This window comes from Cucurbita moschata, unplaced genomic scaffold (assembly GCF_002738365.1).
Source record: "Cucurbita moschata cultivar Rifu unplaced genomic scaffold, Cmos_1.0 Cmo_Scf00164, whole genome shotgun sequence".
Classification (NCBI taxonomy): Eukaryota; Viridiplantae; Streptophyta; class Magnoliopsida; order Cucurbitales; family Cucurbitaceae; genus Cucurbita; species Cucurbita moschata.
Window position 1 is genome coordinate 3,427 of NW_019268680.1, and position 14,509 is coordinate 17,935.

General features: G+C 33.1%; 1 protein-coding gene and 1 pseudogene across 1 annotated transcript in view; one reads left to right on the forward strand and one right to left on the reverse strand.

The window, feature by feature from the left end:
• Nucleotides 1-1,979, reverse strand: part of LOC111440267 (polygalacturonase-like) — a 2,235-nt gene extending 256 nt beyond the window's left edge. Inside the window, exons 1-3 of the mRNA XM_023077490.1 lie at nt 1,512-1,979; nt 1,063-1,352; nt 499-793 (exon numbers count right to left, since the gene is read on the reverse strand). Coding sequence (XP_022933258.1) covers nt 499-793; nt 1,063-1,352; nt 1,512-1,979 — 1,053 coding nt within the window. The remainder of the gene's footprint in view (nt 1-498; nt 794-1,062; nt 1,353-1,511) is intronic.
• A 2,278-nt stretch (nt 1,980-4,257) lies between these two features.
• On the forward strand, nt 4,258-11,013 carry LOC111440268 (annotated as a pseudogene).
• The last annotated feature ends 3,496 nt before the right edge of the window (nt 11,014-14,509 follow it).

Below are 14,509 nucleotides of genomic sequence, written 5' to 3' on the forward strand. Positions count from 1 at the left end.
AAAATAAAGAACAATCAAAATATACTATGAAAACGGATAAACAAGGATATCTATAAAAGCATTCACCATGTAAACTTGTATTACTGAGTTATTCTCCACAAAAAAAAAAAATTAATTCCATGAAACACTAAGTTATATTATAAAACTATATTATAAAACCAAATATAAATTAGGAATTCAAGAATAAGATATAAATATATACAACAAATAAGATATAAATCGAGCATATTCTTAGATTTTCTAGATAGTTATATAAGTTAAGCAATTATCTCCATTGATATTAGATATTTTGGATAAATTAAAAAATAAAATCATAAAAGCTTCATACCATTTTAAGACATCGAGAGTAATAGCATCCCTAATTTATTACCTATAAAAGTAATTTAATGTACCAAAAAATAATACTAATAATTTAGCGCCCATCTTAAACACAAACAAATTTCAAACAATTAAAGATAAAATAAATCAATTATTTATAAAATTTAAAATTTAAGTTCTATTAAATTTAAGATAAAATATAATTAGAAAAAAATTAACATCTATGAGATTAATGAGGAAGTATACCTGACCAGGACAGTCTTTGAGATGTGGACAATAATTTTGATCAATTATGATTGGGTTTTTCACGTTATCCATAGTAATGTGTTGAAAATGAACGTTTGTAGCGAATCCATTGCTTGGTCTTCCCCAAGACTTAATCCTTACTCCATTCTGGGTCCCCGTGAATGTAGATGATTTCACGGTAACGTTATGCACTCCATCCTCCTCAGCCCCTATCCCTAAGCTCCCAATGCTACAAACACATTCAACAAAATACCAAATGTTTCCTGAGGTTTAATTTCCTCACTCTAACCTAATATATTATATATATATTTTTATCCAAAATAATTGTAAAATAATTTAAATATTTTTTCTCACGTTCAAAATAACTTTAGAATATATTTTAATTATTCAAATTTAATTTAACGTTTAGATTATCTTTTAAAAATTAATGTGACAAATTTATTTAAACCCTTTAAAAAACATTTCTAAACATGTTCATCCTAATCTATCTCTAGTTACCTGATTCCATGTCCAGGCCCACATGTAATAGTTTCGATCCACATGTTGGATGTCCCTGGACCGATGGAGATGCAGTCGTCACCATTTCCAATGTTCGAGTTGAGGATGGTCACATCTGATGATTGTTGCACGTGGATGCCATCAGTGTTTGGACTATCGCCTGCAGCCAAGACATTCACTCTTGTCATATGCACGTTTTGGCATCGATTCATTCCAATGCCGAACAATTGGCTGTTAATTGAAGATAATCCATTGATGTTCACATTCTTTCCATCATTTATTTGAAGACTCTATCCATTCAAAACAATCAAAAGCCAGAATTAGTAAAAATTTAAAATAATATTGTAATTAATCCAGTCATTCTCTTTCCACTTTGAGTTAAAAGAAAATTCTTCTAAAAGAAAATTTTTCAAATTTTTTTATATGGAGCCAACTCAAATTCTCCATACCCGGGCTCCAATGGGGCAACTCTTCCCTGAGTGTTTACAATTCCATAAGGGAGTTCCTTGCCCATCAATAATACCGCCAGTAATGGAAAGCCCATTTATGTGATTAAACAAAATCCAAGAACTAGAATTAGCTAAAACGTGAATGTCCGAGGAAGCCACAAGAGTTCCATCAATGAGAACAGTAATAGCATTGTTCTTACAAGGCCCATTAAATCTCACACTTCGAACGAAGAATATACCCTCGGGAACATAAATAGTGGCTGGTTCAGATGAGTCACAGGCCTTAGCCCATGCCGTTTGAAGGACAGGCGAGGCATCGGTCTTTTCATCAGGCTTAGCTCCGAGAGTAATAATATTGAATGTTAATTCAGCAGCTGAGGCATGGTTAAAATACCAAAGTAGCAGGGAAAGAAAAATATGTAAGATTACAAGAAGAGACAAAGAAAACTTAATGATACAATTGTTCATGATAAGCATGAGAGAGAGAAAAAGGAAGCAAGTGATAGGATAATAAAAGAGGTGTGGAGTGATATTTATAGGTTAATGCTTACCCTTCTAACTCTAATTTTAACTTATCTATCTCAAGTACTATTTTATTCTTGTTGTATTTAACCATTATTGTTTTTATATGGTTTACCATTTTTAATTAGGTATGTCATGTAGGTAAATATAATGGAATCGAATGATCATTTAACCCTGTCTCGTGCTAACATTTTTAAATTTAAATCTATCTTATAAGATAATACACTAGTTATCATTTTAACGATCTCTCATTTTTAAAATTATTAAATTAAAAAAGGTTTCTTTGTCAATATGATTTTATTTTTGTTTTAACTTAAAAAGGGATGGGAAGATTTTAACAAAAAAAAAAATCCTAATTTTTCCATCTGTTTCATTGGCCTCTCAACCTCCTACTATAAGAATAACAATTTCCTAATACTTTTAGGGGTTTATATTTTTAGATATGGATTCTATATTGATTCTCTATTATAATAAAAATAATAAAACATTCTGTAAGATAGGATCGACAAAACACTATTATATATTTTTCAGTCATTTTTATCACGTTGATGTTAGTGATGTAACAGAAAGTTGGTGATTTTTTATTTGCAAAGATGTCACAAATAATGAGAGGTAGAATTGTTTGTCATATTTGTAACTATCCAATAAATTTACAAATACATCACACCCAGAAATAATTTACAAATGTTATATTTTTCGAAGTCTTAAAGTCTATCAATGATAGAGTATATCAATAATATGCGGTTTTTATACCTATCAACAAATTTTTTTAATCATATATAGATTTTTTTTTATCGTCACTTAGGGATTTGTATCACTATGTTACATCTCTTTTCTCCTTTGATTAAATTAAACCCAATTATCACTATGATAGGTTCTTTCCTTTTATTTTTGTAAACTTGACTGGATCTATTTGAAATTAATGAACTAAAGTCTAATTGGTGTAGTGAACTAAAGTCTAATTGGTGTAGAGACAACAAATCTAGGAGGGATGGAGGGAGAGAGAGATCCATGAAAAGGTAAAATAAGTGAGGGATGAGAGAGAGAGATATCTTATGAATAAAAGGATTGGGCGCCTTAAGCAAGTATTACGGCTTACGTATAACCCAGATATTAAGAATTGAAAACTTGTCACATCCCCTTATAGTACATTTTGAGGCATTTTGATCCTCGTAGGTATAAACACGATTTTGGTGAACGGTCATACAACTTCGAATTGACATAATAGAAATGATAAAGACCTAACTCCGTGAAAACAAGTAAAAGGGGTTTGAAACGAGCATGAGATCACAGACAACACACCTTGGACAAACATGACAGTGACATCCAGAAATGCGACTACAGGTAACAAACATTTGACAAGCATGCTTGTGATATTCTCCTCCACTCAATTGGTTGACGTATTTATCAACTAACTCTTCACGAACTAAGCAATGTAGAATGAGACTGACTTTAGCTCTTTCGAAGTGTTTCCAACCCATCTCAGCATTGTGATATCTCTTCCATCTACCAAGAACTTTTATAAGTCTTTTCTTGATCTATTGATGTGTCGTATCTTTCAACCAAACTCTCTTCTACTTCCTTCGTAATGAGATTCTTCATCATGGCAGGAGGTCGTGTTGCTGCATTGTTATTGGTGTCTTCTTTATTAGGATACGTTTTAAGTTTATGACGTGGATAACATAACTAGTCCTCATCCATGGGAGCAATCGGTTCCTATATGATGCCTTCCAAACCTTCTACGTGACTTTAACTGGTCTATAGTATTTTCGCATCAACTACTGATTCTTATTGTTCTGGAATCGAAGTTGATCGAATCTCAGCTTGATTAGAACTTTGTCTTCACTTTCAAACTTTTTGCAGCTTGTGTTTCCGACCGGTTATTCTAGTCATTCGTTTGGATGTTTCTTTTTTCTGATTTGACACTAGTTCCTTTGGAGATTTGTCTCCACCTTTTGGTGGAGGTATTCGCTTGGACCTCTCTCCAGCATTCGAGTTATCACTAACAAATTCGAAATTCAACAAGTCATTTAACTATTTATGAAATTCAGCTAGCTCCGGTTGAGGCATTCGACACATATTTGTAATAGACGATCTCAAACCTAATACTAAATCAATTTTAGATCTATCACTCTAGGTGGGGAAGTCGTATGTTGTGATGTTTTCCTTTAGTGACTGCGAGGTTTCTATTTGAATTTGCTCACTCGAGCCCTCCTCTTCAATAATGGGAATGATGATGAACGTGGGTTCATCATGGGTAAGATTGAGTATCAATTATAGCGTCGATATCATCTTCACCCTTTTGGTTATCGGGTATCGATCTGAATGATCGTGTGATTTGACCTCATAACCACTAAGAATTTTGTTTGGGGCATGGAAATGACCTCGCCTTTAAGAAAAAAAAAATCTATCCCTAACACGGCATTGAAATCATTCATCTTGATTATCATAAAATCGGTTTGCTCAATCCAAGTCTCCAACTTGATCAAAGTTCTCTTTGTAATTTTTGAGATAGATAAGGCTACAAAATTACAAAATTGATAGTTTCATCGTTCCATTGTCTTGATGCTAGAGAGTGTTCAAGCGTTTCTCTTTGGACTCTATTATGAAGTTGTGGATGACTCTAGAATTGATCATTCTACTCTTGGCCGATCTATGGTTAACCAAGACTTCATTCTATTGGCTCTTTTGTCTCTCCCACTCTCTTTCGGAAAGAAAATAGTACTTCAACGTCTCCAATGCAAGGGATTTGACGCTTTGACTTGGAAGGCATGGAGAGCCACCCTTTGTGGGTATTCAGATTCTCGATAGGCCACCTTGCATATGAAGCAAACAAGGGCCCTTATGTGTAGCTTTTTTGGTCATGAAGTCTGTCATGAATATCTACCTCTCTTTTGGGAGGATTCATAGTCTCATCCTCGAGCTTCTAAGTCTACCACCTCTCCTTATTAGGGTTTATGTCCTAAAGTCTTGTAATTAATTATTTAACAATTATTTTATTTATAATTTAATATTATCCATTGTATGAAAAATCCAAGGTGTCCCAACTCGAATTATATTTTGTAGCTAATGGATACATTATTTCAAAAATGTCCAACAATATCAATTAGACACTCTCTTGTAAAGACGGTTTCGTTTTTCTCTCTAACCGAGGTGGGATCTCACAATGCACCCCCTTCAGAGTCCAGAGTCCTCGTTGGCAATCATTTCGTTCCCCTCTCCAACTAATGTGGGATCTTACAATCCACTCTCTTCACGGCTCAATGTTCTCGCTGGCACTCATTCCTCTCTCCAATCGATGTGAGATCTCTCACAGTACTCTCCCCTTTCGGGCCCAGCGTCCTCGCTGACATACCACTTGGTTTCTGGCTCTAATACCATTTGTAACAATTCAAGCCCACCACTAGCAGACATTGTCCTTTTTGGGCTTTCACTTTCGAGCTTCTCTCCAAGGTTTTTATAACACGTCTGTTGAGTATAGATTTTCACACCCTTATAGAAAATACTTCGTTTATCTCTCCAACCGATGTGGCATCTCACAATCCACCTTTCTTTAGGGTCCAGCATCCTCACTGACAGTCATTTCTATCAACAATAGATATGAAATCTCTCACACGAAACTTCCAACCTTATATAAATTCATGTCCTCTTAGCTCTAGGTCGGCCTTTGATTAAATGTCGTAGTTTCTCTCTTACATTTATTAACGTACAATTATATTTATTGTGGAACCTCCTTCAAAGCTATAAATGAGTTTGATAGCATCCAAGAGAAGAGGAGAACTTTGATTGTGTGGATCATACCAAAAGTAGCCCTTCTTGCTTTCACCTTCAAACATGACTTTTATTTTATTTTTGTTTGTCATATTTTCATTTCCTAACATATTTAGAGTCATTCGATAACATTCATATTTTTTAGTGTTTTTTGTTTTCGATTTTTAATTTTAATTTTTTCTAAACAAAAGTTTTTGGTAAATGTCCATGTTTCTTTTTTTTATTATTATTTTTTTTATCATCTTAGAAAAATGTAAAATCTGAACTAAGACGACCAAGTAAAATGTAATTTTAAACTTGTTTTACTAATGGTTTGAATCTATTCCTCAACGTTGTGGATTTTGAATAATTTGATGAAAGTTTAGTAACACAAAAATCTTTAATGCAGGCACGTAATGTTTTGTCTCTAATAGAAAAAGGAACACGCCTTTTTATTACAAGATTTCTTGGTCAATACATATCCACCGGATCGTTAACGTGAGCCAACACGATACAATATTTATGTGTTTGTTTTAATGAGAATTTATATTGCTTATAATAAATTTAATGACAGTAATATGAAGATGGGGGAGAAATATTTACCTTTGAGGGAACTGTAAGCAACAGCTTCTAACGTAAGGTTGTTTTAAAAGTTCACATCCCTCGTTTTATTGGAAGGCAATTTAATTATTTATTTAATTATTATTATTTTTTTAAAAAGTTGTTGAAAAAAAAAAGATAAAATATAATTTATTTTTACGATTACGAGAGAAGCTAGACTTGGGGCTTGCAGGTGCATATATCAATGGAGAATTTTCATTAATGGATAAAGAAGAGGGTCTTCTTAACCTTATTTTGGTGAGCTTAATTACTTCATTTCTTCCTAATCCTAATTAAGGTTCTTAATCATCGCCCTCGTTCATGCGCACCTTCTCTTTTGCACCTTCTCATTGCTAATAAGGATACAAATTCTTCTAATACAACACCAAACAAGACAATAAGGTAAATATGAATTATAAGACATTTTAATTACGAGTTTCATTTTTGAAGGAACTTAATTGTAACACTCCACCACTAACAAATATTATCAATTTTAGCGTGTTACGTATCGTCTTGTTACATATCGTCGTTAGACTCACAGTTTTAAAATTTATTTGTTACGGAGAGGTTTTCACTCCTTTATTAAAAAAAAAATGTATGTGTGTATCCTATCCACTCCCTTAGGGTCCAGCATCCTCGCTAGCACACCGTTCGGTGTCTTGCTCTGATACTATTTGTAATGGCCCATGACCACCACTAACAAATATTGTCTGTTTTAGCCCGGTTATGTATCGCCGTTCGCTTCATGGTTTTGAAACGTGTCTGCTTAGGAGAAATTTTCACACCCATATAAGAAATGTTTCGTTTTCCTATCCAATGGATGTGGATCTCACATTAAAAGTTTTTAATAGGTTCTTGAATTTACATTTTTGTGTTTCTAATATATTCATGAACTTTAACAAGTGTTTAATAAGTTTTGGAAATGACCCACTATCCGAATCTGTCAAAACAAATAAAGAGAGCATTAGCCTTCAATTCTCTCTGTTGTTATTATGAAAAAACATACCTCTCATGAGTATATATAGTAGAGAAAGTACTAACTAGCTTCGTAAACTTTCTCCTCAAGTTAAGAATTACTGAACGACGATCTTCATCGTTAAAGCATAAAACTTGTCTATCTACTACCAATTCTCCTATAGTTACTCCATAGGTTAGTAACTTATTCTATTATGTCTACTAACAATACCGTTAAAAGTGAGTGACTTACTTAAAAGCTCGTAATAAGTCTCTAAACATTCCATCTTTTATTTTCTTCAAACTTTTGATTTTATATTAATTCATCTATAAACTAGAAAATTTGTTAAAGTTCATATGAATGGAAAGTTACAATAAATAAGTCATATACTTATTCAATATTTTTAAAATTGAATTTGTTAAACACGAACATAAAAATTAATTTAGGACAACAATAATAACATTGAACTGATAATTTTTTAATGTTGGTAATGGTGATCTACTTTTTGTAGGGGATGGAGGTCTCCTCCACTGTTTACCGCAACTATTGCATCTGCAAAGTATTTCTTTCAGCATACTTTAAGAAAGAACACCATTGCACAAGCTCGTAAAAATATTTCTCGTCATTATGACCTGGTAGTATATGGATGCATCAGTTTCATAGTCTTTTTCTTTTCGTCTTTAGATTGATGATATCTCTCCAATTTTATTCGTATTCAATCAAAAGATAACTAGAATAACGTTGAAAAATAACAAACAAAAGAAAGGTAAGATAACTCAAATAAGTATGAGATTGTAGCGTTTGAGTAAAGTAGTGTTACATAAATAAATTGAGACCAGAAGTGATCCAAAGATATAAAATTATGTTTAAAAAAAAGTTTACAAGAATTTATAGCTCCTCCCCATATTACTAATAAAGTGAACATTTCTGTGATGTCCCACATTGGTTGGGGAGGAGAACAAACCACTATTTATAAGGGGGTGGAAACCTTCCCTTAGCAGACGCGTTTTAAAGCCTTGAGGGGAAGCCCGAAAGGGAAAACCTAAAGAGGACAATATCTGCTCCCAGTGGATCTGGGTCGTTACAAATGGTATTAGAGCCAAGCACCGGACGATGTGCTAGCCTTCTTGCTGTTCCCCGAAGGGGGGCGTTACAAATGGTATTAGAGCCAAGCACCGGACGATGTGCTAGCCTTCTTGCTGTTCCCCGAAGGGGGGTAGACACGAGGCGGTATGCCAGTAAGAACGCTGGCCCCAAAGGGGGGTGGATTTGGGGGCAGTCCCACATCGATTGGAGGAAGGAAAGAGTGCCAGCGAGGACGCTAGACCCCGAAGGGGGGTGGATTGTGATGTCTCTGGGTCGTTACAATTTGAGTGCCAGCGAGGACGCTAGACCCCGAAGGGGGGTGGATTGTGATGTCTCTGGGTCGTTACAATTTCTTTTCGTTTGGTAAATTAATCATAGGAACTTCAAAATTAAACGTGTTGAATCTCCTTAAAATTATAGATTTTGAATCTTGAGGGGGCGGTCCCACATCGATTGGAGGAAGGAAAGAGTGGATTGTGATGTCTTGGGTCGTTACAATTTCTTTTCGTTTGGTAAATTAATTATAGATTTTAAATCTTGAGGTGAAGAATTATAGAACAAATCATCGTATCAACCTTTCAATATAATTACTAATATACCCTCAATATCCAATAACATTTCTAATTATTCTATATTAATTCCATTTGTATCAAATTATTCTCTCCTATTGAATATTTGATTTGGTTGTATAGAGCAATGAACTTTTCTCTCTCTTCTTGGATGATACAATGATGTACTCATGTGCCATCATTAAGGTTCGCATAACCAACTTTTATTTAGTAAAAATTTGATAATCTATATGATGATTTGCATTGTTTTCTTAACAAAGAGGGAAGATGAAGACTTGAGGATTGCACATTGTTTTCTAAACTTGGTCCAAACATCTTGGAATATTACATAACCCTTCATGTCCTTGTATATAGGCCTTACTTAAAATATTGGATCATTAGGAGGGTATTTGGACCTTGAAATATTTTAAAGGAACGGTAGGGACATTTTGGTCATTTTACCACCTTAAACTTAATTCGAACCCCAACCGTGATCAGTAGTTCTAAAACTTTATATAATTCTTTCACATTGTAAAATAAGGCTTCATATAAAGTTTCATGATATTAGGAGATCCGTTGGGTAATAAATAAAAGGTAAGTTATTTTGGGGGTATTATAGTCATTTTACACCATTACTTGGTTTCATTACTAATCATTTTGATCCAACCTTCTTGTAGGATCAAATTGAGTTTCTTCTTTGCCACTATGAGAATTGTCAAGTACTACTAAATATGATAGAATCCTATCATGGCAAGTTTTCGAATAAAATAAAGCTATTAATAATTATATATATATTATTTGATTAAATTATAGATTTAGTATCTAAACGTGCTATGTATTATTTATTCAATGTCATCAAAACTTTGGTACTAAACTTTTAGTTATAATTTCTTAAGTTATAATTTATTAGACAAAAATTAAAAAATTAAACTAAATTGGTAATTTATAATTGGCAGCGAGATGATAGAAGCAGTTGGCACGAATTCATAGAAGATTTCTTTGGTTGTTGTGAATCAGTGTTAGAGGAAAATGGTCTTCTTGTTCGGGGTTCAATTAATTTTTTTTTTAAACTTTTTAGTGATAATTAATTTTTTTAATTACTCTTTATTTATTATTATTATTATTATTATTATTATTATTATTTTGCATTAGTTCATATCAGTGCCAGACGAGTCTTATGAGGAGCATCGGCTAAGTTCTGGTTTTATAAAAGAATATATATTTCCAGGAGAGTGCGTACCGTTATTAAGTAGAATAACAACGGCCATGGCTAGTGCATCAAGGCTTTGGTAAATAATTCATTTATGTTCTTCATTTTCAACCATAATTTTAACAATTAATAATGAAAAAAATCCTTTGGGTACCATGTGGAGCACTTGGAAAATATTGGAATTCATTACTATCAAACATTGAGATGTTGGAGAAAGAATTTCTTGAACAATTAACGGTAAGAAACCAAACCATTATTATAATAAATGGTTTTGAATTCCAATCTAATTCATATTTTGTTTCAGCAAAATACTTGAACTCGTGTTCGATCAAGGTTTCATACGAACTTGGGAATACTATTTTGATTACTGTGCTGCTGGGTTTAAATCACAAACCCTTGAAGATTATCAGGTAATCATATTTTTACGTAAGATATGAAATTAATGTTAAGAATTGTAACCGCCTTAGTTTTCTAGAGATCTAAAGTCGCTACATTATGTACGACATAACTTTTCATGCATAAATATTTACCAACATTTTCATAAAACAATTTCATAAACTTAGAAATATTAGATAAAAGAAAGTAGATATTAAAAGTGACAATGTCCTATTGTAACCTAAGGTCTAAGAATTTAAACACAACTGTTATATGCACGTGTCATAATCTTTACTTGCAATATCCTCGTCAGCTATACATGAATCGGTAATTTTATATATATATATATCAGACTAAATATGTAATTGAAATATTTAAATTAAAATTATATAATGGCAGATTGTGTTTTCAAGGGAGGGTAATGCGGCATTCAACAACTTTGAAGAATCCATATGAAGAAATAGCTTCAGCATTCAACAACTTTGAAGAATTGCCTTTCACCATATTGAATTTCTTTGGATAACTTTGAAGAATTGCCTTTCACCATATTGAATTTCTTTGGATAACTTTGAAGAATTGCCTTTCACCATATTGAATTTCTTTGACTTTGAGATCCAAATCTTCCCACATTTCTTCTATGTACAACTTATAATATAATAATAATAATAATAATAAACTATTGAATAATAATATGGTTGAAAATAATTTAGTACCAAAATATCCCAAAGTAACTTAATTCTCCACTAACAATCATTTTGAAACATAAAAGGTAAAAGGTAATATTGTAATTTTAAAAAGAGTAAAACAACATAACAAATTTCTAAATAAAATAAATAAACATTAAAGATAAAAAACACTTTATTCTAACCTAAGTCGAGAATAAATATACATGTTTTACACATGTGTCATTGTCTCGACTTGTGATGTCATCGTTAGTAGTCATGGACTTAAATGTTCATAAAATTCATTTCAATGAAAAGTAAACATCAATGAAGTAGCACAAAAGAAATAAAAATAAGTTCAAAGTAACAAAAACACTATGATCTAACCTAAGTGCTACAATTTAAACATAAATGCAACTACCCTAGCTTCGGTTCCATGGCCTTCATAACGATGCTGTAACAACCCTAATTTTTGTTTTTAATCTAAGGTCGCTATTGTATACATATCATGAACATTGAATGCGAATATACTTCATTTAAGCTTTCATAAAACATATTTTTCATCTTAAAACATTGTCATAGACTTTGGTGTTTGAAAATATCTTTAAAACGACACAATAAAATAATAAATAAACATTTAAATTAAAAACATCCTATCCTAGCCTAAGTCTAAGAAAATAAATGCATGTGTCAAGGTCTCGTGTTACGATGCCGTCATCAACCGTACAGGACGTGGTTGGAGTGTTTTAACAAACACTTAGTAAGCAACTCCCCTATCGAGGTTAAATGCAAGCACATACAGATCATGAGTGAGATCTATCATATCAATCCATTTTCCTAGAGCGACTATTCTAAGCGGACAATTGGATGTCTACTTAATTTCTACACACGCTCCACGCATGTGAGTATGGGCCCACTAGTCGATCCGCACACCTCCTGGTCCCCTTTCTAGTCGGGCAAGCGTTCTCTGGTAGCTGTTGATGTCGAGCACCCATTAAGAATAGCGACCGTAATAACACCATTTTGGTAAATATAATGATCGTTTTCCTGCCTCGAAGCATACGCGTCCATACCATCATACAAGGAGAAGAGGTATCTCTCAATGTATGAACACACAATAATGCATGTGGTCCTAACATTTTTCCTTTTCATTATCATGCATGACAACCCCTTTAGCGCTCCCTTCACATCATAACATTTTCATCAAAATTTCCATGCGTATATCGGAGCTGTACATTATGCTAATTTGTCATTTGCATGTTAGTCATATCATATATAGTTCATGTCGCACATTTGTCATATCATAAACTTGTGATGCCTTTAAACGTATCAATTCATATCATGCACGTATCATATCATATATCATAACAGTCACATAACATAACCCAAGCATGCCTTCAATCATATCATATCGTAAACATATCAATTCATCATATACAACATAATATTCACTTATCAACTCATACACACATCAGTTCATAACAGTTTGCATATACGAGCATATGATACATGGGAAGCCATGGGCATGTGTCATCATTCATCATATAATTATAATTAAACCGATGGTAGGGCCACTTACTTGGTTGGCCTTAGCTCGCATTTTCCCTAAATTTGAGTATGTTCGCTTCTCGTCCCTTGAAATTGCTCTAAGTGTCACAGGTTGTCATTTTCTATTAGAATATCCATCCTGACCTTAAGTGCCTTGAACAAGATCAAATTTAGCTTTGAGATTGTCAGAACGGTGGAAACTGGGTTATTTTTCTTTACCGAGCTGAGGGACTACCTTTTGAGCTGCGGAGCTGAGCCGAACTGTTTGAGTTGTGTAAGCCTAGGAGAATTTTTGTTGTAAGTGTGACATGTGGCTCAACGGGGCACTGACGCGTGTGCAAGTCAAGTTGGGTAGAGGCGCGAGTTGCTGCAAGCGTGCGGGTCGCGGTTCGTAGGCTGGGCTTGCGATTTATGGATCGTGGAACTTTGGGCACGGTAGGTGGGCTGAGGGCAAATTGGTTATTGGGCCGAGATGTTGCAGATGGGTCTCAATATACTAATTTGGGCCTGAAGTGTAGGTCTGGGCCGAGTGCAAACATGGTTGGGTAATGAGTTATTAGTTACGTTACCCGATCCAGATTCGACCCGAAGTCCACGGACTTCGTCTTCCTTACCCGACTTCTTCGGAAAACACAAAAAAAGTTCTCTCTCCTCTGAAAACTTGTTGGATCGGTATGGCAACCCTAGAGGGGGGTGAATATGGTTTTAACAATAAAAGTGTTTAAACGTGATTAATTTTTCTAATGATGAAAACTTTTTATAAATAAGTAGAAGATGATAATTACTAGAACAAAATAATTCAAGCCAAAACAATAATCAGGTAGAACATGCAATAAATCACAATAATAATTTTAAAATTAAATAGGAAAGAGTTAGAAAATATGACAATGTAGTTTTATAGTGGTTTGTCAAACTCGACCTACTCTACTCCCCAAGCACCTTTTGGAAATTTGAATAAAGAACTTTCTTGACTTTTTCCACAGATCAGAGCCAAACCACTATACCGTTCTTTTTACGAGTTCAAGAGCAAACTCAATCCTTTCCACGCGCGCAGGATCAAACAGTACAAGTATTTGAATTTGATAGTAACACACCACAACTTTTTTAAAGAGTAGATTTACAATTTGAAGCACTCAACTATTTTCTCACCATACAATAAAAAAAATCTCTCTCAAGAATAAAATGAATAAAAATAAAATTGGAAGCTTGGAGGGAGAAACAAACAATGGAGACTTTGGACAAATGAGGATTGGAGAATTTATGGAAGTTCTGTGTTTTAAAATATGGGGGAAGATGAGTTTATATAGAGAAGGAAAGTGGCAACATGTAGGAATTAATATTGACCATTCGATTGTGTTAGGAATGATGGAAGGTGGAGATTAAAAGTAAATATATAAGAAAATTTTCGAAATTCATTTATTTAAATTTTTTAATATAATAATAATATAATATAATAACAATAAAAAGTTATGTGAGGAACCGTCAAATGTAAAATTTAAAATTTATTATAAATATAATAATATAATAATAATAAAAACGATGTGAGTAACCACCAAAATTTTAAAATATAGTAATATAATAATATAATATAGTAATAATAAAAATCGATGCGAATAACGGTTAGATTCAAATTTATATTTTGTAAAAATAATTTTATTTAGAAATATAATAATAAGAAAAACTCCACCATTTGTTACTCTTCTAAAATTATAAATGTCATATTTTGATATATTTTGATTTGT